General features: G+C 39.8%; 3 protein-coding genes and 1 long non-coding RNA gene across 7 annotated transcripts; 2 read left to right on the top strand and 2 right to left on the bottom strand.

Annotated features, from left to right (window-relative positions):
- Window positions 1–2,672: 2,672 nt before the first annotated feature.
- Window positions 2,673–4,522, bottom strand: LOC130539389 (uncharacterized). The gene is made up of 2 exons (XR_008954108.1): window positions 4,388–4,522; window positions 2,673–4,219 (listed from the first exon to the last, which is right to left on the bottom strand). It is a non-coding gene; the product is annotated as an uncharacterized LOC130539389 (long non-coding RNA).
- Window positions 4,105–13,388, top strand: nfatc4 (nuclear factor of activated T cells 4). Of its 3 annotated transcripts, XM_057057656.1 has the most exons (14): window positions 4,105–4,624; window positions 6,522–6,688; window positions 7,131–7,216; window positions 7,457–7,649; window positions 7,724–7,899; window positions 8,354–8,516; window positions 8,633–8,733; window positions 9,823–9,924; window positions 10,451–10,638; window positions 10,775–10,915; window positions 11,108–11,163; window positions 11,225–11,351; window positions 11,627–12,340; window positions 13,066–13,388. In XM_057057656.1, the coding sequence occupies exons 1-14, from the start codon at window positions 4,453–4,455 to the stop codon at window positions 13,119–13,121; spliced, it is 2,442 nt and encodes an 813-aa protein (XP_056913636.1). In that variant the 5' UTR covers window positions 4,105–4,452; the 3' UTR covers window positions 13,122–13,388. The 3 variants fall into 3 exon arrangements, with proteins under 3 accessions (XP_056913636.1, XP_056913635.1, XP_056913634.1); XM_057057655.1 differs by having other exon boundaries at window positions 7,131–7,649; window positions 8,672–8,733; XM_057057654.1 differs by having other exon boundaries at window positions 7,131–7,649.
- A 2,327-nt stretch (window positions 13,389–15,715) lies between these two features.
- Window positions 15,716–20,852, bottom strand: myadmb (myeloid associated differentiation marker b). 2 transcript variants are annotated; one of them, XM_057057702.1, is made up of 2 exons: window positions 20,694–20,852; window positions 15,716–17,985 (listed from the first exon to the last, which is right to left on the bottom strand). In XM_057057702.1, exon 2 carries the CDS (start codon window positions 17,943–17,945, stop codon window positions 17,067–17,069), a length of 879 nt encoding a protein of 292 aa, XP_056913682.1. In that variant the 5' UTR covers window positions 17,946–17,985; window positions 20,694–20,852; the 3' UTR covers window positions 15,716–17,066. The 2 variants fall into 2 exon arrangements, with proteins under 2 accessions (XP_056913682.1, XP_056913683.1); XM_057057703.1 differs by having other exon boundaries at window positions 20,681–20,838.
- An 817-nt stretch (window positions 20,853–21,669) lies between these two features.
- Window positions 21,670–26,795, top strand: pex19 (peroxisomal biogenesis factor 19). Its single transcript, XM_057057704.1, has 8 exons — window positions 21,670–21,824; window positions 22,217–22,296; window positions 22,457–22,619; window positions 24,318–24,403; window positions 24,494–24,667; window positions 24,743–24,910; window positions 25,119–25,163; window positions 25,668–26,795. The coding sequence occupies exons 1-8, from the start codon at window positions 21,761–21,763 to the stop codon at window positions 25,752–25,754; spliced, it is 867 nt and encodes a 288-aa protein (XP_056913684.1). The 5' UTR covers window positions 21,670–21,760; the 3' UTR covers window positions 25,755–26,795.
- The last annotated feature ends 455 nt before the right edge of the window (window positions 26,796–27,250 follow it).

Genomic DNA, 27,250 nt, shown 5'->3' with positions numbered 1-27,250 from the left:
GATCCAGTGATGGTTTTTTAAGCAACGGCTTAATCACTGCCACCTTGTAGGACCGGGGTACATACCCTGTCACTAAAGAACAATTGATCTGGTCCAGGACAGATCTGCCTATCACTGGTAAAACATCCTTCAACAGGTGTGTTGGGATGGGATCTAAAAGACACTTGGTGGTCATGGATTTCTGAATTAGCGAAGACGCCTCAGAAAAATATATAGGGGTGAAGGAGTTTAAGGGCTCGTTGGAGAACCTGTATGTACCCACTATGTACTATGGTGATGGTCCAGTTGTTGGGATGGCCTGGTTAGCTTTTTCTCTAATGGCTAGAACTTTATCAGTGAAGAAGCTCATGAAGTCTTCACCACTAAGGGAAGAAGGGATACGTGGATCTAAAACACTGTGACTCTTGGTTAATTTGGCCAGTGCTGAAAAGAAACCTGGGGTTGTTCTTATTATCCTCAATTAAAGAAGAAAAATAAGCTGTTCTAGCCTTGAGGGGGGCCTTTTTGTAAACTAATAGACAGTCTTTCCAGGCTACAGGATAGCTGTCTATTTTACAAGAATGCCACTTCCTTTCTAGTCTGCGCACTTTCTGCTTGAGGGTCCTGATATGTGAATTATACCAGGGGGCACACCTCCTCTGATTGACTATTTTCTTTTTCAGGGGGGCAACAGAATCAAGCGTGATTCTCAGTGAGGTTGCTGCACCTTCAGCAATAGAGTCAACCTCAGTAGGGCTAAAATTATAATGATTGATCCCTGGGGAAACACACAGTGGTCCTGGGATTAGCAGAGGGATCGCTTCCTTAAACTTAGCTACAGCATTATCTGAAAGACATCTGCTATAGTAAGACTGTGCTCTGAGCATAGAAGAATTCTTAATCAAAAATGTAAAAGTGATCAAAGAATGGTCTGACTGGAGTGGGTTCTGAGGGAACACTGACACATGTTCTACCTCAACACCATAAGTCACAACTAGATCTAGGGTGTGGTTGAAGTTATGAGTTGGTTGGTTTATCTGCTGGAGGAAACCAACTGACTCAAGTAATGAAATGAAGCCATGTCTAAAGCTGTCATTTACGTCTAGATGGATATTAAAGTCTCCAATAATAATGACTTTGTTTGTTCTAAGGACCAAGTCAGATAAGAAATCAGAGAACTCAGACAGGAACGCTGAATGTGGCCCAGCAGGGGGCCGATATACAACTACAAACAGAAGTGGCTTTTCTGTCTTCCAGCTCAGATGGGTGATGCCGAGAGTCAGGCTTTCAAATGAACTGGAGCCATGTTTTGCTCTAGGATTAACTTATACCTTGGAGTGATAGATTGCTGCCACTCCCCCTCCTCGACCAGTAACACGAGGAATATGATAAGATGGGTAGGAGGAGTAGATTCATTTAAGCTAACATACTCCTCCTCCTGAAGCCAGGTCTCAGTAAGACAAAATAAATCAATGTGATGATCTGCTATCAGGTCGTGCACTAACAGGGATTTACACAAAAGAGATCTAATATTTACCAGTCCACACTTAATTGTGATATTAGTTTCTCCAACTTGTGCTTTAGTATTAATTTTAATAAGATTATGGTGATTGACCGCTCCCCTGCTCTGTGCTTGGTGAACTTTTAACCGTGGAACAGAGACTACCTCTATCGTGTTAAATATGTTATTGTTGGTGGATGAGGGTTCTATGGAAGCAGCAGAGAGGTGTGTAAGACTACAACTCTGCATCCTGGTCTGGACCCTGGATTGTCAGGTCACTTTGGGTCTAATAAAATTAGCCAAATTACTAGAAATGAGAGAGGCACCATCTCTCCTAATCAGACCAGGTTTTCCCCAAAAAGTGCTCCAATTGTCTATAAAGGCCACCTGGTTTTCGAGGCACCACCATGACAGCCAGTGAGGAAGCGACGACATGCGACTAAACATTTCATCGTTGGCCAGATTGGGGAGGGAACCAGAGAATGCTTTGGACTCCGACATCGTTTTTGTGTAGTTGCACAACGACTCTATGTTAATTTTGGTGACCTCCGACTGACGAAGCCGGATGTCGTTGGCTCCGACGTGAATAATAACTTACGTTTACGTCTCGCTAGAAGCCATAAATTTGCTTCTATCCCGCTATGGCCCCCGGAATGCACTTGACTATGGTCGCTGGAGTCGTCTTCACGTAGCACAAAACAGAATCCCCAATTGCGAGGGTCGGTTTCTCAGCGGGTGTGTCGCCGAGTGGGGAAAAACGGTTAGCCAGGGGAAGCGGTTGGTGGTTCACCGTGGGCCTTTGGTTTGGGCTACGCTTCCTGCGAACCGTCACCCAGCCGTCCTGGCTAGCCGGCTGCTGCCGGGGGACCGCTAGCTGAAGCTACACTATTTCTTCACTGTCTCTAAATCCATACTGAGTTGCTCCACTAGGACTAGTGCAAATATCACTGGACTGATGAGGGCCTATCACAACAAACATAACACGCTTCATTTTGGTCTCATCTCTAATTTTTTTGTTTTCTTAGATCCACATCTTCATTACATTTTGTAAAACAGAGCTGACTTTGGAGGGAAATGAATGTGTTTTGGTTTTTACCACTGGGTGGCAGCATATTCATATGAGATTACCTCATCTCACTCTCCCAGACTGGATTTTTATGAGTTCACTTTTATTTTGAAGTATTGCCGCTACAGAAGATTACCAACCTTGCATGCATATAAATGTGGCTTTTCTTTGAAGCACAGCCTGACCAAATGTGTTCAGATTTGTAAATCACATGGAAAATGAAGCTGTCTTTTGCCTGTATCAGGACTTAGTGTGGTAATAAAAAACCAAGTTTTTCTTTTTAGCTACCCTATAAACTACAGTTTCAGCAAATACGCCTCATGCAGTGGTGGCTCAGTTTATAACATTAAACTTCTTGTATCTACTATAACTGGTATATGTGTGGTATATGTGTACAGGAGTCTTCAAGGTATGCTTCACATTCTAAACACACATGATATTTGTGGCTGCTTGCTACTGCTTCATGAATGTTACAGAAAATCTGAATATGTCAACTAAAACAAAGGGGGTCAAACTGAGAAGAAGAAATACTTTTAAATAGCTGTAACTAACCCCATAGTTCTAAACACAATATAGTTGTTAAATATTGGTTATCAGATCAGGTTGTATCAGGTTGACTTTTATCTTCAGTCAGTATACAGATCTTTGTTCTCTCCCCAACCACACTGCAGCATTTTGTGATCAAACCGGGGTTTGACTATTGATCTCAAGACGGTAAAGGGGACAGTTAGAGAACTGCCTTGCCCTGTCAGTAAATTCCACTGTGAGAATAAAAGTAGGATGAAGGAGTAAGGTAGAAAGAGCAAGGGAGGCTGTGCGACATGGTGCTTGACCAGGATAAAGACTGCCAGAGAGTGTATGTTTATTGAAGTTTTTCATCTCCTGACTCAGACAGAGAGCAGACTACAGAGGATAATGAGAAACAGATCTGTGGTTGAGAGGAAGGGGAGGGAAACAAGATTGAAGAGAAGGTAGAACATTGAGGAGTTGGTCAGGAGAAAAGAGGAAGGAGGATTGGGGTTATAAAACATGGAAAATGGGAGGAGAGGAAAAAGTGACTTCCAAAAAAGGGGGGCTGTTAAGTACATCGCCACAGGAAATGGGCCCTCTTATGTTTCCAATGTGAATGTCACAGACCTGCTGGTCTACAATGGCAGACTTAGATGACGAGAAACTAGTTCCCATAACTTTGTGCTTCTGAATGAATTAAAAACACGTGTGATTGACTTCTAAAATGTTATAAGTAATCAATGCAAAAAAAAAGTTATGAAGATGAACTAACTCCCCGTCAAGAACAGATAAAGAATAAGCAACTGATGAACAGATAATACAAATAAAACGCGAGACGGAGAGAGATTGGAGCGATTCATGGAGAAACCGCAAGAGGGGAAGAGGGGAGAGGAAGCAGGCTGGGAGTGGGGGGACTTCATGACTGACAGCCAAAAGGTCCTATGGAGAAAGAGTAACGGACCAACTGGAGCTAGGAACCCACCCAAAGGCAATTAAGGGTAAAGGACAAGAAAAAAATATTTGAATATTTAAACTTACCCCCTTCTCTCCGTCTTGACCGGGCATGATGAAGGAGCTGTGCAGACGGCGGAAAAGTCAGAGGGAAGTCAACGATTCTCGACCTACTGGAACCGAAAAGACAGATATGACTTCTCCTGTAAAGCCTGAAAGTTGAAAAAGTTGGAATTATTCGAGCAAGAGCCAGCCGTCGTCGTGTGAAAACAGCGTAGAATCTTTACTGGAATTTCATCCGAGATCGGCTATTCCGGGAATGACTCGCATTTAGGATCACATATAGGAGAAAGCAGCTCCAGGAAACCTTGGAGGCATACCGAGAACTCAATTGAACGCGGTTGCATTCATCTAGCTGTATCCTGTCCTTATCTGGTGGTGGGCGATGGGGGCCGCGCCAGGCGCGGGCTGGGATGAGGGCGAGTTCGAATTTAAGTTGGTCTTTGAAGAAGAGAGCCAGGGGCCATCGCCAGTGCGCACATCCGAACCGGACAACTCTGGAAACCCAGAGAAGAATGAGGATACCCTGCTGGACTATCCCGACACCAGGAACCTGGGTTAGAGTCATTTCTCTGATGATTGCATGTTAAAATTAAAGGGCCATGCTGTTGCACGGAAAATTATTTGCACAAGCGCGATAGCAGCCTTTATCTACGCGGTCAGTTCATGTGGATTTGTTTGGTCTGGATTGCGCTGCTTGCGTGCCTGTGTCTGTAAGCATGCCACCGTGTATATTAGTATGCTTTTGCTTTGCGTGAACATGTGCGCGCGTTTAAACTTTTTCTGACTTGCCTTTGCGCGTAATTCTAATAGCGCACGCCTGCGTGCAAACCCAGACTCAATGTGTTTCTAATCACATTTAATCAGCTGTGCGTGTGAGTACTGTATAGTTAACAACTGCCATATGGGAAGGAACCTCATATACACAGTCTCAGACTAACTTTACTCACTTAGATAATCTCTGTGTTTAAAGATATTTATGAATTTTGCTTTTAAGCTGGTCATTGAAGCTTCAGTGATTAGTTCGGCAGCATGGCCTTTTTAAATAACTGAAATCAAACGTGACAAAATTTGGAACATATTCATACAGTACCGTATTTTCACGACCATAAGGCGCACTGTAATAAAAGGTCTCAGTTACGGGTGCTATATCTGTATTTAAAACATACATAAGGCGCACTGTATTATTAGGCGCATGCTAAAACATACAGTAAAAAATGACAATGGAAGTAAAACAGTGAGTTTCGACACAGTTAACAAAATATTCATTCTTCCGCCACAAAACCATCAAAGTTTTCATCTCCTGTATCTGAATTAAACAGCTGCGCTATTTCGATGTCCAACATCCCGAATTCCTCTTCTTCATCATCTGAATCAGACTCACCAACCGGTTCCGCTTCAGCGTTGATGCCGACTTTTGTGAAAGCTATTACAATACATGAAGATGGTATCATAGCCCAGGACCTACTCTACTGTTGGAGTTTAAATGAGGTTTCTTTAAAGAACAAGATATTTTGTTCCCTAAATACAAGTGCTCTGTAGAAGAAAAAAGCTATTTGGAAGTATGACAAGAGCTAACTCTGACTCAAACTTGATTGTATTTAACATTTAACTCTCCATTTCTCTTGAAGGTTTAACTCAGGAATAAGAATAAAATGTGTTTTATCCTGTAAATTTGAAATTAGCTTCATTGTCTTAAATAGGTCATTTTCTGTACACAAGCTTACAAATCACAGTTTGCTTGTTTGCTGTGCTACCAGCGAAACAGTTGCCTCAGCATTACACATTTAATTACTTGGAAATATTTATGTTGCCAGGAAACAATTGAAGCCATTTTCACACAGACCTCATTTCTTGGCACTTGCAGATGTACATTGATCTTTACCAAAACGGACTTCACAATCTGTGGCGAGTGCTGCTGCCACTTTCCAGGGTTTGTGTCATCTGATTGTTTGGGCCCAAATCTCCGACAAGGTCTTTGAACATACATTGAAAAAGACACGGACTGTTTTGAATCAAATTTTTAAATGTCTTTATTATGAATGAATGTTCTTAAAATCAGCACATTTTCAAGCTCAGGTCACAGGCAAAAGCCTCTAAAACATAGGTGTCAAACTCTAAAATTTGGTCCGCAGTGTAATTATATTTGGCCCGCGAAGCCATACCAATTGACTATTAGAGCTGGCCCACCGGCATTATTGCTTAAAGATAACTACCCCTCTGAAAAATTATTAAAGGGCAGTAAATGAAGCATTTTTTTAAAAAAGAAGAAAGCAACAACAAAGAAAGTTGGAGAAGGGAACACTGTCATCATTTAATAGCATCTCAATGTTGTTCTTTGTAGGTGATTATAGCGTAACTGAAGAAAAGCTCCACTCTAAACTTCATCCTACTTCAGTGCCACAGATTTTGGTGTTTACGTACATTCGGTGTTTGAATTTATCCATTTCTCAGTTGCAGATAATCACCTAGCTACATCTCATGATGAACACTTGATCATCATCCCCAGTCCACCTCCCTTAGTCAGTCAGCAAGCTGGGATGAATTCCCCTCCACCACGACGTGCCGCCATCAGAGAGTTCATCGGGACCTATGAGAGCCTGCCGGCACGTTCTGTCCAGGTAAATCTGAACACAAACTATAACACAACTATAACTATAATAACTACAAATATAACTATAATAACTAGTAATTATTGTTTTGTTTTTTACATGTTTTACTTTGAAAAAAAATATATATTAAGACTGGATGTTGTCAAACATAAATACAGTGTAATCATTTGTATATTTAAGTATTTAATTGAACTTGGCACAATGACAACATACACATGTTGAAACACTCAAATGCAACATGAACTGTGGACATTACCGTTTCTTCACTTCAGGACAACACTAAATATTTTTTGATTTTTTCAGGAGTTATGGTTTCCTGCTGCCTTGGGTAACAAGCAGGGTGGTACCTCATGATTTGATTCCCTAGAGATCACCTCGAATAGATATTTAAAAAGTGCACAAAGATATCTCTCTACATTTTGATACAAAGATCTTCTAACTTTCCCTCCAGGTTTCAGAGTCTCGTGTGGTTGAGTGCCCAAGTATTCAGATAACTACAATCTCCCCAGAAGATGACCCACCTTCCACTGTTTCAAGGTACTGGGATATGGGTGATGGTGGTGGTGGTGGTTGCTGGGACAGGGAGCGTCTCTACCTTCCACTGCTGGATCCTTTTACTTACCGTGACAGATGCCCCAGCTCCCCAAGTCCTAGCCCTGCCTCCAGCCCCTCTTCCCGAGGATGGCTCAGCCCCGCTTCAAGCTGTGATTCCCTCTTGGTGGAGGAGGAAGACGTGAACGATGCCACAATGAACTTTATGCACTCTCCATCCTCAAGGCCCACATCCCCTGGGGGTAAAAAGCGTAGGAACACACCTTTTGCCTCCCCCGACACAAGGAGAAGCAGTTATTCAGAAGACCTGCATGGCTGCGACCTCGAGGGTGGAGACTCCATCAACCTGACTCAGGCACAGCCAATCAGTTGTGAGCTCAGCATCCCACAGAAAACCAGGAAGACATCACTGGGGCAGGTGAAGATTGGTGGCTTCATAGTCATTAAAATAAATACATTTTAGTCATTGTAGCAAACCTTTGCGTCCTCTAGTTGTCTCCCAGGGAGGTAGACCAGGAGCAGTCTCCAGGCCCCAGCTCACCCTGCCTGCTCTCAGAGACCCAGAAGACCAGGAGAGAGCCTCCATCACTGGGCATGGACTACCTCTCTGTACCTCCTGCCCTTGCCTGGGGCAGAGCCCGAGTCAATACCCACAGCCCTTTGTTCAGGCAAGGATACACGTCACCATATCATATAATAATGTTTTTTGTCCTGCACGGAATGAATTGATTTCAGTCTCAGTTGTACTCTGAGTCGGTGAAGGTAAACATGCATAGCTCTTAATTTTCATGAAATAAACTATAACGAAAGTTGTCATTTTCCAGAGTTGTATGAATGCGAAAATATTGAACAAAGATAGTTGTAATTTAGGCACAATTTTAGCTTCATGAATGTTAATGTTTAATAGAATGGTGTTACAATACAACAGTCTGCTGTTTAAGTGCACAGAATATAGATTTTTGCTAATCTATGTACATTTTTAAATAGCTAAATAGCTCTGTTTTGTTTTGTTTACCCACTCATAATTTGAAGCTTGTTTGATGGTGATTTGCTTTATGTAATCACAGATATCACAGTGAATATGTGGCATGCTGATTGTGTATTGATTAAATATGGTGGTAGGTCTAATGCGCTGCCACCACTTGACTGGCCACTGCCTTCCCAGTTTGACCAGTATGAGCTACGTATTGAGGTGCAGCCTCGTCCTCACCATAGAGCCCACTATGAAACGGAAGGGAGCAGAGGAGCTGTGAAGGCTACACCGACAGGACATCCTGTCGTCAAGGTGAAATACAAATCTGCAGCTACAGGTGGTTGTAGATACAGAAACAGAATAGTTTCAAAACATTGGAACAAGATCTTGGGAGATGTGATGTTTTTACTGTTTTATTCTGTCCGCAGCTATGTGGATTCACTGAGAGGAAGCCACTCTCCTTGCAGGTTTTTGTCGGAACAGCCGATGACCGATCAATCCGGCCACATCCCTTCTATCAGATACACAGGTGGAAACAAACGCCAATCAATTATTAGCAATTTATGATTTATTTCACCCTTCTGTCATTTTCTGTTCATCAAGACTGCTCATCATTCATCAAAATGTCACTCTAACCAACTTAGAACTGAACCCCTGACCCTCTGTTGTTCCTGTCAGCAGTTATAATTGAAAATGTAAAAACAGTATAAACATAACTGTGAAGATAATGTAATCTATGCTTACATAGATCCTTGGTATCAGCATGCTAAAAACAAACAAACTTTTCAAACTTTTCTCAATAAAGTTTACAAAGATATAATGTGTCATTACAATTAATAACATATCATAATTATTTATGACATTTATTTATTTATATTATTATAATTATAGGAATTGTATGTATGGACATGGATCATTATGCAATGTTTTCATCCAGAAGTAACAAAATCAAAATCAATTTAGCAAAACCACTTTTCATAAACCGTAAAAGATCCTTCATTTTTGGAATTTGTAAATAACTTAACCCTATAAAGCCTGACACATCAAAAAATAGCCAGAAAATTCTAATTTTTTGGAAATGAGATGTTTATTGAACCTTTTAACAAAATCCCAATTTTTTTTAAATTTTGTTTATGACATTTTTTTTGTATCAAATATGATACATTAGGCGATTTCGGCAACTTTTAGCTCACGACTATGTTAACTTTAGACACAAAAACAAAGTTTGCCCATAACATTTTGACAATATAGAACATGAACAACATTTTTCTCTTTGTTTTTTTTGCATAGCACTTTTTAGCACAAGAGGCACACTGCAGCCTCTTTTACGGGGTGGTGTTGGAGTTGTTTCTGGAGAGGACAGTGGTCTGCCACACTTGATTTTGGTTTAGAAAAAAGAGACGTCTCAGAATCTCGCGTATCAAATATGATACAAACGGCTTTAAAGGGTTAAACTTAGCACATATCATCTTCCCCCACCCCACCCTTCGGCATCTTTCCTCATTGCAATTCCATGAATTTGGTGGATAGGAGAATTGGTAGATTAGTAGACTGACTTGTCAGTGTAGGATCAGAGGTGGGTTTGAGGTGCAATAAATGCTGTTTTCTCTTTTGACAGGGTGACAGGAAAGATGGTGGGCACTGCCAGTCATGAGAGTGTCCAGGCAGGAACCAAACTTTTGGACATCCCCCTCACGCCCGAGAACAACATGACAGTGCTGTGAGTGGTGCAGACAGGAAAGCTCAAGGCGTTCACCCTTTATTTTGAACTAAAAATGTTCAGTTTTTCTTATGGATGTATGGGTTTTCTTATAGTTTACCTAGAAAACTTTGATTAAATGATTTATCATGGATCTTTGGGGAAGCAACCCAGGTAATAATTATTAGAAGATCCATTTTGTAACTTTTTCCAAGAAAACAAAACCCTTCTCTATAGGAAGGTTATCATGTTATCATGTGATGTATTGTAAATTGGGTAAACTAGTAACCAGTAAACTGATAAATTGCTTAATGCCATAGTAAGTAATGGAGTAATAGCTTTTATTGGATTCAGCACTGATTGAGCTGCACTGACACATCTCCCTACAGTCCAAGAAGTTTTCTTTAACTTGCAGTTTTTGTAGATCTGTCCCAGAATGTTATCTGCATTTAAATAATCATTAAATCCAGCAGGCATTTTCATGTAGATGGTGGTAAGTTATCAAAAGTAACAATGACATGAATGTAAACGAGTCTCTGTGTTGTAGCATTGACTGTGCCGGGATTCTAAAGCTGAGGAACTCAGACATTGAGCTAAGGAAAGGAGAAACAGATGTTGGAAGGAAGAACACACGTGTCCGTTTAGTATTTCGTGTCCATCTTCCTCTTGCGCCCCCTGTCGCTCCTTCTGGGCGAGTCTTGGCTCTACAGGTTGCCTCATTGCCCATTGAATGCTGTGAGTAAAGTTTTATTTTCAAGCAGATTGACACATAGTTGGAGATATCAGAATGTTTCCAATTCTTATTAAATTGGGTGCATTTAGTGCAGCTGAGATTTCACTTTTTTTTCTCTCTCATTCTTTGCTACCTCAGCCCAGCGTTCAGCTCAGGAGCTTCCCGTTATTGAGTCCATCAGTCTTACTTCTTGCTCAGTTGAGGGAGGGGAAGAACTCATGTTGAGTGGTTCAAACTTCTTGCCAGTCTCAAGAGTCCTGTTTACAGAAAGAGGGACAGGTAAAAGTCCCTACATCATTTTTTCATATTGTTGATGATGTTTATTTCTGTTGCATCTTCTGTGTTCTCAAAATCAGAGTTCTACAGTGCAAAAGAGCCAAAATGGGACATGGGAAAAAAAACTACATTAAACATATTATTTGCAGTGTTTTTCCACCTAGATTATACTTCATTTAAGTTGTGCTCTTTTAGATGGTAAATTCCAGTGGGAGGAGGAGGCCCATGTTGACCGCGACAACAGCAATGAGGTAAATGATAAAATCAGGAAAATGTGGTAAGAGTCAGCTAAGCTAACTGTTCTTATTTCAGTGTTTGCTGTGTGTGAGGATCCCCACCTACAGCGACCTCTCCATCGCTCGCCCAGTGTCCGTTAATCTTTATGTCTCCAATGGGAAAAGGAAAAGGAGCAGCACTCATTGCTTCAAGTATCTTCCCAGTGAGTCTTTTTTTAAAAAGAGATTTCAATAACAACAAAAATTATTATTTTGAAATTTCCCTTACATTTACAGCATGCCTTTGAAAACATTATACACAACTTTAACTTTGTAACTATCTACCAACTTAAAAAATAACTATTCCCAAGAGAGATAATTTTTACCACCTTGTGGTAGAATTTTCTTAATGATTGAAATGTGAAAAACTACAAAATTATATGATATGATTGAAAAGATGTTATTATTTGTCAATGTTGTTTCTTCTTTCTCCTAACAGTCATGTTTAAAGAAGAGGACCCCTTACTGTCCTCCCTTCAGCCCTCAGCCCAGCACCTGGATAGGGGGACTGTGTGTCAATTGGCTGGTCAGCGTAGCATAGACAGGGGTTTCCACATGAGAAGTGATCCCATGAATAAAGACAGAGGCCTGGGCTTCCACTTTTCTCCCTACCCTTCCACTTACTCCCCTCCCTGTCCAACTATGTCTTGCCCTGATGATTACATCTCCAAACCTGACGTGGTATTGGAGGAGCCCAGGGCAATTCTGTCAGAGCGTCACCCCAGCTTTGAAAACCTGGAGCTGGGCTTCACTGAGCTCCTCCCCCCTCTGTATTCCCGTGGGCCACAGGCCCATTCCCCTTCCCCATGGCTGGACTCACCTTACTTGTCCTCTTCACCTTCACCGTCGCACTCTTCCTCTTTTAGCCCATTTCCTGCCAGTAGTCCAATCTCCACCTCCCCTCTCCCTCCCATCCCCACCTCCCCTTACCTGCAGTGCTCTCCATATCCTCAAGAGGTGTGCTCCTCCCCTCCTTCCAGACCCAGCCCTTATCAGAACATCAGCTCAACACCATACTCTCAATATGATAGCTGGGAGATGCAAGGAGGAGCAGTGGAAACTGAATATGTCAGAGAGAGGGCTGAAAAAATTCAGGAGTGCCCACTAGAGTTTAACAGCTCTGCGTCTATGCACCATATTACATTTGATGAAGGTGAGCTACATGTGTTTTTCTTTCCATGCAATAACAATGATAATGATTTCATTCATGTGCATATATGTGTTCATCTGCAGATATATGCACATAGGTAAATATATACACTGTATGTCTGTATGTTATTCATTGATTGATAATAAGCTTTCAAGCTCTTCATTTAGTCAAATAAAAGTTAAAATATTCAGTCTATACATGCTGCGCTATGTGTTAGGACTCAGGTGTGGTCACATTACTATCCTGATAAGATATATTAGTACATTAACAACGTGATTTTATCAACCGCAAATTATAGATACAACAAATAATACTTGAAATCAAACTATTTCACTGTATTTATGAAATACAATTTCACTCTGTTTACCAGAACTATAACACCCAGCAAAAAAAAAGGCATTATGAAGTAGCGAATAGTGTTAATTTTTGACACAAGTAGACAGAGTATAGAATAAAAGGACTTCCTCCCTGGGCGGTGGGAAAGTATACCAGCTGCAAAAGAGTGAGCAGATGTCTCCTGATGCTACCTCTGATATTTGAGCCCAATTAAACTAAATAATAGTAACTTTAAGACTGAAACATGTTCTCATCAGGGCTAAACAAGCACAAAGTGATTATTCCCTTGATTCTGTCTTTATAATGTGAGTTAACATTCTCAGAAACCTAGGAAATGTGGATATGAAATGGTGCGATGAACAGCATTGTGACTTTCTCTTTTTCCTCCATAGTAACACAATTAATTGGGGAGGATATCCACTCTTACCAGTCGCAGATGAACAACTAGCCAAACTGAGCTGACACTTGTGCCTTTTATTCTTCACCATCATTTTAAAAAAAATTCTATGCTGCTGGTATTAAGATGCTAGTTACAATGAATTCTGTCATTTTGACCACAGGAAATTGCTGTTGTTTTATAAAGGAAATATAATGTTTTAACATCCTATCAACATAAATTATATAAGGGCGTGTCTGGGTTCAGTGTGCTTTTTTCTGTTTTTCTTGCAAAAGCAAAACTGATTCAAATTCAAAATAAATGAATGAATTACAAAAAGGGGTGGTGGTCTCTCAGTCTCCATGGGAGATGTGATGAGTTCTCAGTTTAAGCTCTGGTGCAGACGAATCTTGGGAGGTGCTCGGCTAGCAGGGAAAGGTGCCAGGACACCATCAGAGTACTGCCGAGGTACCCTTATGCAAGGTACCAAACCCCGCAATGCTCTGCAATAAGCTGGTGACACAGAGGTGTACCCTGCCTTCACGCAGATGCAGCTGGGACGGACTCAGCACCCTCCCTGAGACCCCAAAAAGGATGAAGCAGTCAAGAAAAAGAAGAAAATACAAGAAAGGAAATTACAACATTCAACTACACTCATATTTCCCCTTAATCACAATCATAAGACACAAGTAATAAAACAGCTTAGCTTTTCCTGCTGTAAAAAAGCACATTTCATCAGAGTCAAGTGGTAAATAAGCTCAGTAGGTCTGGTAGAGAAAATGGCTACATCTGGCTGTTGTTAATGGATGGCTCAGGCAGTGCGTAGAGACCTTGTAAAAAATGCACCAATCTCATCAAATGATGCTCAAGTGGTGTATATATATTTTCATGCCAGGTTTATGTGTGGAAATGGATCTGCACAACCATAAAAGGCCATGTCAGGAACTTGAGACTGAATAAGTGTTAAGGCAACAGGATAGAGCTTTGAAAAGCTTTTAGCAATAATGTAAGTGCATTATCTCAAACAATATTTTATCTGTGACACAATTAATGTCCATTTCCTTCTTTCTTCCAAGCAGTAGTTTAAGAATGTTTACGATAGGTAAATAATTCGATATTAATAATTAATAATTTGATATTAGCTTTATCACAGTTTCCTTACAGATTTTTAACATCCTACAAAGAAATTGTTTGGATTCCTTTTTCTAAAAAAAACCCAACCTTTTATTTAAAGCACCAGAGACAGAAGTTTTAAGTATACTGTCCACAGCAAAATATTTATATCCTATGCACTTAGCCAACTCGGGAACATGATCTGATGTTCAGCCACTGGCAGAGATGTGCACTAATCTCAGTGTCATTCAGTCTGACTGACATGCACAGGTTCATGGAAATATTGATCCTTAATGGAAATGCCAACAATCAGCAGTGAATGCAGGTGATAACAGAGTGATTATTTTGTCTGAACATGGGTCATTCAAGTTTGGACAAGCCAAACATCAAACTAAGTATGAGAACACAAAGGTTTGTGGGAGTAGTAAAGCCATCTGGCTACATCTGACAGCTGTTCATGTGAGATGTACTGAAAAGAATGCAGATTTTTAAACACACTGTGTCTCTACCATTACTGATTTTGTATTAGAGTAGCTCAGTCTGTAGGGGGCTGAAAAATGGAGGGTTCTCAGTTTGGAGAAAACTTGAAACATTTTCTGGTAGTAGGGGGAGATGCCTTCAGAGTACTCCTGAGGTTCCCTTGAGCAAGTTATCAAACCCCCAAATGCTTGCATAGGGTCCTGGATGAACTGGTGATTCATTCAGTGGTGCGTCCTGCCTTCACCCATATGCACCCAATGACTAGACTACTCCTAAATATAGGACTTAAATGTCTTCACAATATTATGGTGTTATGTACTTCATTTATTAACCAATTTTGAACACTGTTGCCTTGATTTCCCATGTTAAGTAAAACATTGGCAGAGATCTAGCTCACTTGGAATAAATACTGTAAATCAAAGTAGCAAATTGCCAGGCTACATCAAAGAAGTGCAGGTAAAACAATAAAATAAATAAAAACACAAAAACCTATTGTGTCATAATAGTAAATAATACACTAGAGCATTAAAATGTCCTTGTATTTTCTCCATACAGAACAGGAAGAAACAAATTACACAAAGTAGAAGAAGAACACAAATTAACAGACATTAGAATAAAAAAAACATTTAATCAGTCCAGCAGAAGAAGAAGAAAATGAAAAAGAAGCAGAAATTAAACCTGGCTCAGATTTGGAGAAAATTAAATCCACACTTTTGTTCAAGTGTTGTGGTTGTTTCACATTTGACTCTTTATCTTGGTGGGAACAAAGCATCCGCTTAAAGAGTGGGAAACAGATACAGAGCTCTTTCTCTGCCCAGCTTCATTCGAGATTGTATCAAGTCATTGTAGCACTGATGAATTTCACTCTTTGTTTTTTTTTTTTGTGAATCAGAATAAGAATAAATACAACAATAGCAAAATGAGGGATTTTTTGTTTACCATATAGTTCATCCGCCTACCTTGTGATGTACACAAGCCCCACAATGGAACAGTGGAATGCAGTGACGGTTACAGAGGAACCCCAGTCTTTGTCACTTTTAAGGAATCTTAAAATGAAATAACACAACCACACGTGCTTTTCCATGTGTTTTTTATTGAAACACTGAATTAATTTTTGCAACACTGACATGGTTTCCACGCAAATAATGTGAATAAAGGAATAGTAAAATGATCTTAGACAATATGACAGGAACATGATTGAGAGAGGCTTTTGGTCTCCATTGCCAACAACAGTATAATCATCAGACCCAAAATGAAAGATAAATGAATTTGCTGATACAACCTTATCACAAATTAATACAGAAGAAATGAATCCACATGAAAAAAAATTAAGTTCACTGTTCAGATAACATATTTGTTATTTAATTCTCAAACGTGCATATTATTTTTTCATGAAGATATTGTTGCATTTTATTGTGGCTTGCCAATATGATTACCCATACCCAAAGTATATTATAATAAGAGCAAAAAGCTAGCTTAGCACTCATCTTACCATCATGGAAGCTATGGTGCAACACTAAAAGTCTTTAACACTTGAAGCCATTAGAAATTTACAAATCATTTCTAGATACTCTGCACATAGGAAAACATTTTATAAAATCATCATAGAACCAGAAAGGCCTTGTTTTCAAGAATCTCTGAATTCAAAATATAATATAAATTTGCACTGATAGCTGCTATCTTAATTTCTTCTACAATCTATCCTTTGAGGTTGCAAACCAAATAAATTGGCAGTGTTTTTGGCATCAAACTAAAAACAGTTATAAGAAAAAAAACATATTTTTCCATCGCTGTCACCACATACTATGTTTACATGAACAATGAATTGCAGGAGTCACATGATCTCCCATAGCTTTCTGATCTAATTTTTACATGTATTTTCAAATTACAATCAAAGTGAGGTTATATCAGCACCGTAAATCACATTGGTCTTTCTCAATCAAAACACTGTCAAGTCGGACACTGAAAGCTAAAGCTTGATATAGTTGCACATAAAGAAGAACTGAAGACAATACCGTTTTACATGTAAACATATCTCTTGACATTTCTTCTCATAAAGCTTATGGTGACATTATACTTTATGCGAAATTAAATTTGGCAGGATTGCAGGGATAGAGACATGTAACCATAACTGTGTTTGGCGCCATAGAACCACAATATTGTGGTTTGAGTAACCAGATTAGATAGATGAACCTTTGCTTGGCATCTTGTTTTTCTCATGTGCTGCTTTTCCTTGCAGCACTATAGTGAAATGATATCCTTTAATTTAAACATAATTGAATTGTTCTAGTTTAACATCCTACACTCAGTTACACCAATTGTTCCTGCCCCAAAAAGCATTTTCGATTGTGTAGACGTCACCAAACAAAGTGACAAATTCAATTTTCTGCAGTATACTTCTGCCCTAACAAGCTTGCTCTTCCTTCAAGCATTGACAAACACCAATCGGGTGGAGTAGATCAGGTCGGCCAGGTAAAGGACAAAGTTAACACCACTTAGCACAGCCACGGCCATACACTTATCCCAAATACACAACCCTGCACCGCCACAGGTGGAAGGCCTTTGTTTTATTCCCCTGTGTTTGGGGTCAAACTTGAATATGGGCCAGATAATGGTAGCAGACAAATAGAGGACCACGGCCAGAAGTGCATAGGCAGACAGGAAACGGGCGAAAGGGAAGGGAAGACAGCCAGTGCACTCACCGATACAGAGCATGATGATGGCTGCCGATAGGATGAAGCAAATGCAGTAGACAGCCATGCAGTACTTCAGAGCATCATGATTGTCATACAGTATGGGATCGCTGATGAAGACAAAGATGATGCAGGCCACAAAGGTCTCACACACCTTCAGCAGACCAGGGGCTGTAGCCATGTAACCTGCAACTTCACCAGGCCGTGCCTTGCTGATGCTCACCTCGGTCATGTAGGCAATAGTGGCTAGACAGGAAAAGACAGTTGACACGATACGGTACTTTTGGACTTCAGATGAACCACTGGAACCTTTGAGGAAGTAGAGGGGGAAGATTATGGAGGCGGACAGGCAGAGGAGGGCAGCGTAGCAGGCGAAGGTGATTGGGAAGTTCTTCCAAGAAACAGGGGCTCTGGTCTGAAGGCCAAAGAGCTCCACCAGAATAACGACCAGGGTACCAGCAAAACTGAAGGCCCAGCAGAAGATGCACCAGTCTCCAGTTCCATGATTAAGGCCACCACCGTGTACCGCCACAGAAAAGGCCACGCAGGAGAAGATCAGGGCTGCTAACCGGGCCCACAGGAGGGGGCTGGAGTGCAAAACGATGGCCATGAGGTTAGATTTCTACAGCCACTCAGATCAGGCAATGGAACTATAGGAAGAAAAGATATGTGAGGTTTATGACAACATAGGTTTAGACATCATTTTCCTAATCTTTATTTTTGTTTTACTTTACGAGAATAGTCAAAGCACCGAGAATAAAGCAGCAATGGTAACAGATTGGCGTTGACTGCACTCATCTGGCAATCATCTTTTTTCCTGGATGATCTTAACATCCAGAATAGTCAATGAAGAAGAGATTGGGCAGATTGTTTGACTCAAGCATTCATCCAGGCGTATATCTTTGGTATCAGGTGTGGCCAACCTCCCTCAACTCTACAGACTGTTTGTCATGTTCCAAACATGTCGTTCTTCATTTATTCCACTCTCATGACCACATCTGCTCCAAATACACTCCAAACCAAAAATGCTAATTTTTCCCCGTCAGAAATGTTTATTTGTAGCTAATATTTAAATTACAAAAGAGATACAGTACTAGAAAGAAAAATGTGTGTCGATAGATTCTCAACTCATGATGTCACATCATCATGAGTTGGGGCTTGGGGTAAGGTAGGTAATTCTCACCTCTAAACACAATGTCAGTTCTAAGGAAAAAGTATGGAGAGGCGCTGCTTTCTAACCCCTAATGTGGTTTTGCCTGCAGAGGTAAAGCATGATATATCATTGGTGCACAGTGCAAAACATTTTTTTTTTCCTAGATTAGAAAAAAGTAAGAAAAAATCATTAGGTCAAGATATTCAAAAACCTGTTGATCCAGAGATTCACTTGAATTGAGGCGTTTTCCACCAACTCAGACTACAACCTCGTGTTCACTTTCTGCAGTTGCGTTGCAACATTCTGCTGTCATTTTCTTCTGTTTCCTGTTGCTAAAAATAATCATCACTAATAGGTCCACTCAAATCATTAGCATGCTCATGGTCCACACGCTTCAAGCTCTGGCTCCAGCTATTTCTGACCTAAAGAAGCCTTTTGGAGAAGAGGCGAAACATCTTAAACCTTAAACAAGTCCAGTAACTTGCTGAGATCAGCCTTGGACACTAAAACCATTGAAAGCTGAGTAAAGTCACATCTAAAAAAAGAAAGAGAGAGGAATATGGGCGGGAAAAAATCAGGCTGAAAAAGGAAGGGTAGGGAGGGGCACTAGGGAAGCCCTATGGCCACAAAAGGACACATAGTTTTAATATGGTGGTGGAGCAGAATAGCAGGAATGAGTCACCACTGGGCCCCACTCTTTTCATCCCACCCCCCTCATTTCTTGTAAGATTTTCCAACTTGTTGATGGGTTCCAGATGTGCTGCACCAAAACTATTGCCGTTGCTGTGAACAACTGCTAACTTTATCATATTTGCCAAGTTATTTATTTTATTGCCTCCCTTTTAGATCTTCCTTGGTGACGTCTTCAATTTTCCATGAATTCTCCTTTCCCCATCCTACCCTCCCAGCTCAGAGCTCCTTGTCTTATTTTTAAATCCGAGTACCAAATATGTCAAATATGAATACCCAATTGGAAAAATCAGGTCTGCCACACTTTGCTTCATGGAAATAAATTATGGAAGAAAATGTGAGAAGAAAATGGCAGAAAGGTAATCAAAAAAAGCAACTAAAGTGTAAGAAAATGTCTTTCCAGAGCGTGGTGTTGAATGCAGAATTTAGGGTGCTTCTCCAAATAGAAAAGCTGGTGACAATAGGTTTCGGGCTTGCAGCAGACCAGCAAACAGGCTGTGACATTGTTATTGTGCATATCCATACAGCATTAAGCACACACACACACACACACACACACACACACACACACACACACACACACACACACACACACACACACACAGCAAAAAAAAAATCATGTGGGCTGCTGTGTGGTTGTCATGACTCAAGACTAACTCGAGTTTTCCAATTTAATCAATTTAAACTATATCCATGGGTTGAAGCACAAGACAACCTGGCAAAACATCCCATAGGCTATAAGTGTGTGTGTGAGTGGTGTGGTGTATTTATGTATGTTTGTGTGAGAGGAAGACAGAGAGAGAAAGAGAGAGAGAGAGGGACTGTGTGTGACAAGTGAGAGAGAAAGAGGGAAAGTGACACTATTAAATCTAACTGCATTCTTAAAGGTTAAAACACATAATTTTAATTGTAATTATAACTATCCTTTTTATAATTTTATCATTTTGAAGAAAACAGCTTTTCAATGCCGACCCTGACCACCACACCTAAAAGGAAGCTTACATAAAGGGGGTCATAAAGGACAGACTCGATTTTTTTATGTGTACTTTAGGAAAGGAAGGGTTAAAGTCACCATAAAAACATGTGTTGACTAAGTTTTAGGCTCCAGAAGAGATTCATTCATTGGTGGCGATGGTGGGTGTGCTGTGTGCCACACCCAGCTTCTGCCACACAAACCACACTATATCACAACACAAACTTGACACAAAACATGCATGAGAAAACTGTGTGTTCACTATTGCATTTATGGAAGTTTGGAATTTATCAACCACAAACCAATACAAAAGATTTTATAAAATAGTAATAAAGTTGCTTTAGCATCACCAATCAACCACTTTAGCTTTTTCTTACGCATATATTTTATTAGTAGCAAAATCTAACACATAAAAAAAAAATCAATGAAAATGATCAGTGTTTAAGACATGCAGATAAGCAAGAGGCAACAAGTCACTGCGGCGCAAAGCCTTCTAAAAGTGATCCAGTCAGAATCTGTGGCTTCTTACCAGACTTATTTACCTTTGTCGATGTTGCTTGCAGACAGGCTCTGTTCGTAGGGACTTCCAGGGAGAGAAAAACGTAGTTTTCAGTGTTCAGCAGCCTGCAGTACTCCGCCCAACAGACCAAGTTAGGCATCAAATGTCTGCACCGTTACTCACGTCGGCCTGCCGATCTCTCCTCCTCCTGCTCCTCCTTTTTGTCCTGCTCTAGACACACCCTTTTGTCATGCTCTGAGTCCAGACTCTAGACACACCGATACACCCAGAAACCTTCATTTTAAATGTTAAAGCGGATCCCTTCGTTCGTTCAAGTTGTTTTCTGCATTTGTATGTGCAACTTATGAGTTAAATAAGATTTAATATGTCGGAATATTTTTCGGCTTGAGCGCACTGGAGTTTGTTAAACAAGAATCAGAGTGCATTCTAAGGCATAAATGTCTAGCAAAGAGCTCTTAAGCTCGCTCTGTTGTCATGAGGAACTCACTTCTATCGCTATGGCCGAAATCATCATCGCAATTTTCGCCCTAATTTTCCAAAGGCACAGTGTGTTTCGGCATATTGTGTGAGGGTTTGTTTTGATTTACGAAGGCAACAGTAACTATGGTAACGACATATTTACCAATACAATATGCGGGGTTTTGCAAAGGTGTTGCATACTGTCGCCTGCATGTTAGTCATTACTGGAACAGCTGTGTGTTTTGTTTTCAATTTAGTACAGGAACAGATGCCGAACAGATTTTTTTTTTCATTTTTGCGTAAACCAGCAACGCCAAAATGTTATATTTTGTAATGAAATTTAAATAAACAATATAAATTCTGTCTAATTTATTTACTATAAATTTACGTATGAGCAAGCTATGTACTTATTTGCAAAATGGAACAGATTTACCATCTTCGGAAACTATTTTTGTCAGGAACTTTGCTGATATCAATCAGCGTGTCAGTCCACGACAGTTTCTCCATTAGTGTCACTAGATGGCGCTAGCTACACTTCCGGTGCCAGGATATGACGCACTTGACAAGCGACATCTTCGCAATAGAAACCTCTGTCCCTGTGGACCGAGGGTGTTTGGAGAGGATAACGTCATGGCGTCTGGGACAGGACAGACTTCCAGTGGACACGATGCAGAATTGGACGAATTGTTGGACAGTCAGTGTTTACATAGAATCTTTGGACCTGGTCACTTTTGGAACAAAACGACCTTTGTCATTTCGAGTCAATATTGTCAATGGCGTTGACAATCGAATAGTTAGACTTTGTAGTGGCAGAAACAATTAAAATGTGGCCTATCTATAACCCGCTAGCTTTGTGATAAAAACGCGTTGATGCTAATGTTAAGGTATTTGACTGTGACCCAGATCAACGGTGCTTATTTTTGGTATTTGTATATTATGGAGATTGACAATATTCTACACTGAACATACAGTGAATGCGCAGTTAGTAAAGATTGTTATGTACTTTGAAAGTAGTTGAATAATAGTTTTGACACTTTCAGAAACTTGTTTCCATCTTTCACCTAAAATGCAACCCCTGTCCCACAGGTGCATTAAATGACTTTGAGACTACATCAACTATTAGGTCTACAGGTGCTTCCCCCTCAGACCACAACAATGTAGGGAAGGTGGGTTTATTACCTTTGAAGGGGTGATAAAGTTATTCCCTTCAGCTAAAGGTTATTTAATATGGATATACAAAATTCACGCTTGATACATTTTAACACTCATTCTTTTTCAGCAAGATCTTCTAAGGACTCAAACATTTTCTTGTATACTTCAATATAGCCTCCCTTGCTTGAAGACTGCAAATTCTTTGAGACACTTTTTGAAGGTGAAATGGCTGCACAAGCTAAGGATGACTGGGATAAAGCTATGAGTGAGCTGGCCCACGAAGAGCCAGAACTACTGCAACACTTTCAGAGGCTGTCAGAGGCTGCAGGCAAAGTTGGTAAGGCCTGTAGATATAACCACCGCTATCTGAGTTTTGATCTTGACTTTTAAACAGCTGACTATATTTTATTCAGTTTAACCAAACTTAAAATTTTAGTTGTTTTTATATCGACTTGAAACTTATCAAACTTGACCATGTCATCAGGATCTGACAAGGACCCCTTTGTCATAACCAGATATCTCCCGTGTGGAAATGTCTATTGTTGCCTTTTCAGTAGCGGACTGTTTTGGTTCTGCAAGGTTTGGCCCAGCATGGTTAAGAGAAATGCTTTTTCTTCACACCTGAACTGCCCCCTTGAGGGCAGCTCATAAATGCTGGTGCAGGGTCCAGCAGCAGTTATGGCATATGTTAACTGGTTGTGCAATTCTTGTCATTTGCATGTTTTAAAATGTATTTGTAAATGTGTCTTTAAATATGGGTCAATGGTTAGTGAGCAGATATTAAAAGGTTTTTCTCTACATAAAACGGTAGAGGTGTATTTTAAAAGTCAACAGAAAATTTGATGCCTAATTTTTCTCCTTATTAAACAGTTCCCACACATTTTCGGCCTTTGTGTGAAGCTGAGGCTGCACAGGGTGGAGTTTTACTCCCTCAGAGCTAGATTACAGCTATTTGACTTCACAGTGACCTGCTTTGGGTGGAGCCAGCACACCTTAGTGGCAGAAAAGAAAATCGGCACAGCATGGTCTTGCTTATCACAGGGAAAATGCCTAGTGGCAAAGGGGCATATGAGCCTCAGTTGTGATTGGTTCTTTTTTCACTCTTGTGAAAGAAGGTACCCAAATCTGTTTCTAAAGAACCACAGTTGAGCTGTGTTTTCTGTCTACCAGTCAGAAAATGCTTCCTCTGAGGAACATGGGATCCATATATCCATTAAAAGAGCTGGTGGATCCTTCATTTATTCCTATGAAAGTTGTTCAGTGGTAAAGCAAAAAATGATCAACTTCTGGGTCTGAGAAATATGCTACGGCGTGTGATCTGTAGCCCCATATGGGCTGAGATAGCCCTGTAGTGTTTGTGAAAAGCAGGCAAAACTAGGCTGTCCCAGCTTAGTCAACAGTTTCCATGGTCATAGCTGTGCGTTCATTAGCCTGCTAGTAGGCTGTGGCTGAGCCGCTGCACACAGTGACTGTAAAGAGGAGGCAGCATTTAAGTAGATTATAATATATAATAACTCAATCACAAACAAACACAAGAACTAATATCAACCAGCGATCTGTTTCTGCTCTGAGGTGTTAATCTGAGACATAGTTATGATAATTAATTTAAAACCAGGTTCTTGTTGATTGTATACTTTGCGAAGATTAAGATAAGGGCTTACTTTTTAAAAATTAATGTTTCTGTGTTGCGTTATTGAGTCATTACCAGTGAATCTGTAAATATGTTTCTAACTTAATTCAATTCTGAACAGTGACTTTATTAACTTAGCCGTTACATATTGCTGATATTCATTAATCTGATAGAATTAAATGTTCATAAATAGGCTTCTAATTCCACGAAATGAATGTGCAGTTAAGTTGACTATTTTGGATGTGTCACACATGAACATGCAAGCAGGCTCAATTTTGTTGCTCTGATGCGTGTTGAACCACATATACACCTTAATTAAATGTAAACTCAGTTCAGCTTATCTGACACTAAATTAAAAACAATAATGTGCTTCAAATTTAAATGTTATTGCTGCTAACTGCACAGGTACTGACACGGCATCCCAGCAAGAGTTTACTTCTTGTCTGAAAGACACCCTCCGTGGCCTGGCCAAAAATACAGATGGCCTTCAAGTGGGTAAAATGAAACTCAGTCTGTTACTATAAAACTCCTTTTATAAAAACAAGTGATTGAAAAGTTTTAACCATAGAGTCCCCCAACAGACTTCTGGACTAGCTGGAGATGACCTAGTCAAGGCTCTAGAAGACCTGGGATTGGGGGAGGGAGGTGATGGAGGTGGTGATGACAGTAATATCCTGCCCATCATGCAGTCCATCATGCAGAACCTTCTTTCTAAAGAAGTGCTTTACCCATCTCTGAAAGACATCACTGCTAAGGTTTGCATCTGTTTTACTCACTCCTCTGTAATTTCACTATCGGGTGTCCTTTGTGAACATCACTCATCCTCACAGTATCCGAAATGGTTGGAAGCCAACAAGACCAGCCTTAGTTCAGAAGATTACCTACGCTATGAACAGCAAGCTCAAATAATGACAGAAATATGTGGGCACTTTGAGAGGGGAAAGCAAGAATCGGAAAAAGAAAGCACTTTTGAGAATATCATGGACCTCATGCAAAAGGTATGGTAGAACGATTCTGCACTGAACTTTACAGTCTCTGAATAATTCAGAAATTGATAACTTCAACTTTGATTTTCTGATATCCACTGAAATTTCATGTATTTAAAGGCAATGTGTCTTTTATTACCTAATCTGTTATGTAGTATATGAGCAGAATTGAATTGTCTTAATGAGGAAACTCACTGCGTTTTCGTGTCCTGATTCACAGCTTCAAGAACTTGGTCAGCCACCCAGAGAACTAGCAGGGGATGCTGTAAGTCGAGTTTAAAATATGATTAACACTGGGGAAAAAATGCACAACATAATCACATAGTGTGCTTACTATTCTGTACATATAAATAAATGCCAGGATGAACAAAATATTGTGCGCGAGTTGAAAGTATACTGGAATTAAATCATTGAATTGATGACTAATGTCTTTTTTCAAGGCTGTCATGATAAGTAAGTAGGTATGTAGAATAATAACCAGTATTTTGGCTTTGTTTTTCCCGTCAAATGTAGAGCAGCCTGAGATGGATATTTGCACAACTTTATTCTAAATCCAAAATAGTGTGCAAAATAACTATTTGCAATATTAGATCGACGAGTATGTGTATTTTCTGCTGCATTTTGTCTCCTAATACTGCAGTTAAAAAGTTAATCTGATAACTTTTTATTGTCACTTTACATTGCAATTTAACATGTCACGCGTTAAGGGAGCATCAACGTGCTCATCTTTCCCTAGAAAGCATTTTTCTAATTCTTCTTTCTCCTTTAGCCTCCAGGTTTTAATTTTAACCCAGATTCCCTTAATCTGCCAGGAGGTCCTGAGAAAGGGGAAGCAGAGCAGTGCTCTATCATGTGATGTGAGGTGAAGATGGGGGCCATTCGAAGCTCTGAAAACGAGTTACTCAGTGTGCATCAGTGACAGGCAGCAATAAAAGAACCTCATATGGGAGAAGGCCATAAATGCATTTTTCTATGAAATCAGAAAGGTGTAGCTGCTGAGATAACAATAGGAGGTTCCAGATAGAGACCAACAAGGACCGGCCACATGCCAAATACCTGCATTCACTGAACATACGATTGAGAACATTTTAACATTCCCACCTTCAACTGATTCTATAATCTCCTCACAATTTAATTGTTGAAATTAAAAAGGCATGTTTACCCTGCTGTTTATCCTCACGGTTAACTCAAATTCTCACTACACTGCTACTATTGTTGCCTTTATAAAAAAATAAAATAAAATCAGGTCTTCCCGTATAAGAAATTGCTTTTAGTGCAACTAATTTCCCATGATAAATTGCTCCGTGTGAGTCCATTTTTCCTAGCTGCTGATTTGGATTTTAAGTGATTGTGATGTTGATTTTTGGATCCCTTTACTGTGGTTACAGTGATCATTATACTATAGCTACTGTGCATATTGTCCCTTGTAATTCCCAGGGTTTTTTGTAAAGGCTACTGTCTATGATTTGGAGTCCCCTTTATGAAAGAAATATCTGTAATTAAACATGAACATAGTAAATCTTCTAGATTTTTCTGTGATTCTTGATTCATTAATTATAAATTGTTATTTGTAGCAATTATGAAGTGCAAAATGACTAACTCCATATGAGACAAGAAAAGGGGTGCTGTCATGTATAACATCAACAGTTTGCTGTTATTTTGATTTTATTTATTTTTTTGTTGTGGTTGCTTTGTTGCCATAGTGAAAATTCTGCAAATGACATGAGTGCATAAAGAAAGTCAGTTTACTGTATCATCCCTGGTTTTTCAGTTGAGGTGGGAGCATAATCCTTATTGACTTGGCTGATGCAAATGTCCCCAGCAAATGGTTTTAAAAATGAAAAGGTGTATAACACAATTGTTTTGTAAACATCTGAAATTAAATATTGTACAACAATGTTTGTTGCATTGACCTTATTTCTCTTTTTCCACATTGCGTTGTATTTGAAGATATCTGTACATTTTATATTTCATGCATTTATGTAAGAAAATGGTTACAATAATATTTTGTTAATGCCTAGCAATAAGGTGTATACATTTCAAAATTGTTATTGTTGATCTTAGCCAGACTGCTCTTCCATCTGCAGCTGGTCCAAAATGTGTCTGCACATCTTTTAATTTGTGTGATTTAGTCTCACTTCATTGGCTTCCTGTTTGCTTTTGAATTGATTTTAAAATTATTTTGCTTTTAAATGTCTTCATGGTTTTAACCCCATTTGTGTGTTTTTGCTTTTATTTCTCTTTGTTTTTACTTGTGTTTTTGGCACAATGTGTAGTAAAGTGTTTAATATAGTTACTTGAGCTGTGTGAATTGTGAGTTGAGGAGAGTGATTACCATCTTATTTGAAATTA

This window comes from Takifugu flavidus, chromosome 15, assembly GCF_003711565.1.
Source record: "Takifugu flavidus isolate HTHZ2018 chromosome 15, ASM371156v2, whole genome shotgun sequence".
Classification (NCBI taxonomy): domain Eukaryota; kingdom Metazoa; phylum Chordata; class Actinopteri; order Tetraodontiformes; family Tetraodontidae; genus Takifugu; species Takifugu flavidus.
This window is presented reverse-complemented; position numbering and strand designations above follow the sequence as displayed.

Coding starts and splice junctions, on each gene's coding strand:
- nfatc4 (XM_057057654.1), top strand. CDS start 4,453: ATGGGGGCCGCGCCAGGCGCGGGCTGGGATGAGGGCGAGTTCGAATTT. Junction 9,925..10,450: donor GAGAACAACATGACAGTGCT/GTGAGTGGTGCA, acceptor TCTGTGTTGTAG/CATTGACTGTGCCGGGATTC. Junction 12,341..13,065: donor CCATATTACATTTGATGAAG/GTGAGCTACATG, acceptor TTTCCTCCATAG/TAACACAATTAATTGGGGAG.
- myadmb (XM_057057702.1), bottom strand. CDS start 17,945: ATGGCCATCGTTTTGCACTCCAGCCCCCTCCTGTGGGCCCGGTTAGCA.
- pex19 (XM_057057704.1), top strand. CDS start 21,761: ATGGCGTCTGGGACAGGACAGACTTCCAGTGGACACGATGCAGAATTG. Junction 21,825..22,216: donor ATTGGACGAATTGTTGGACA/GTCAGTGTTTAC, acceptor CCTGTCCCACAG/GTGCATTAAATGACTTTGAG. Junction 22,620..24,317: donor AGAGGCTGCAGGCAAAGTTG/GTAAGGCCTGTA, acceptor CTAACTGCACAG/GTACTGACACGGCATCCCAG.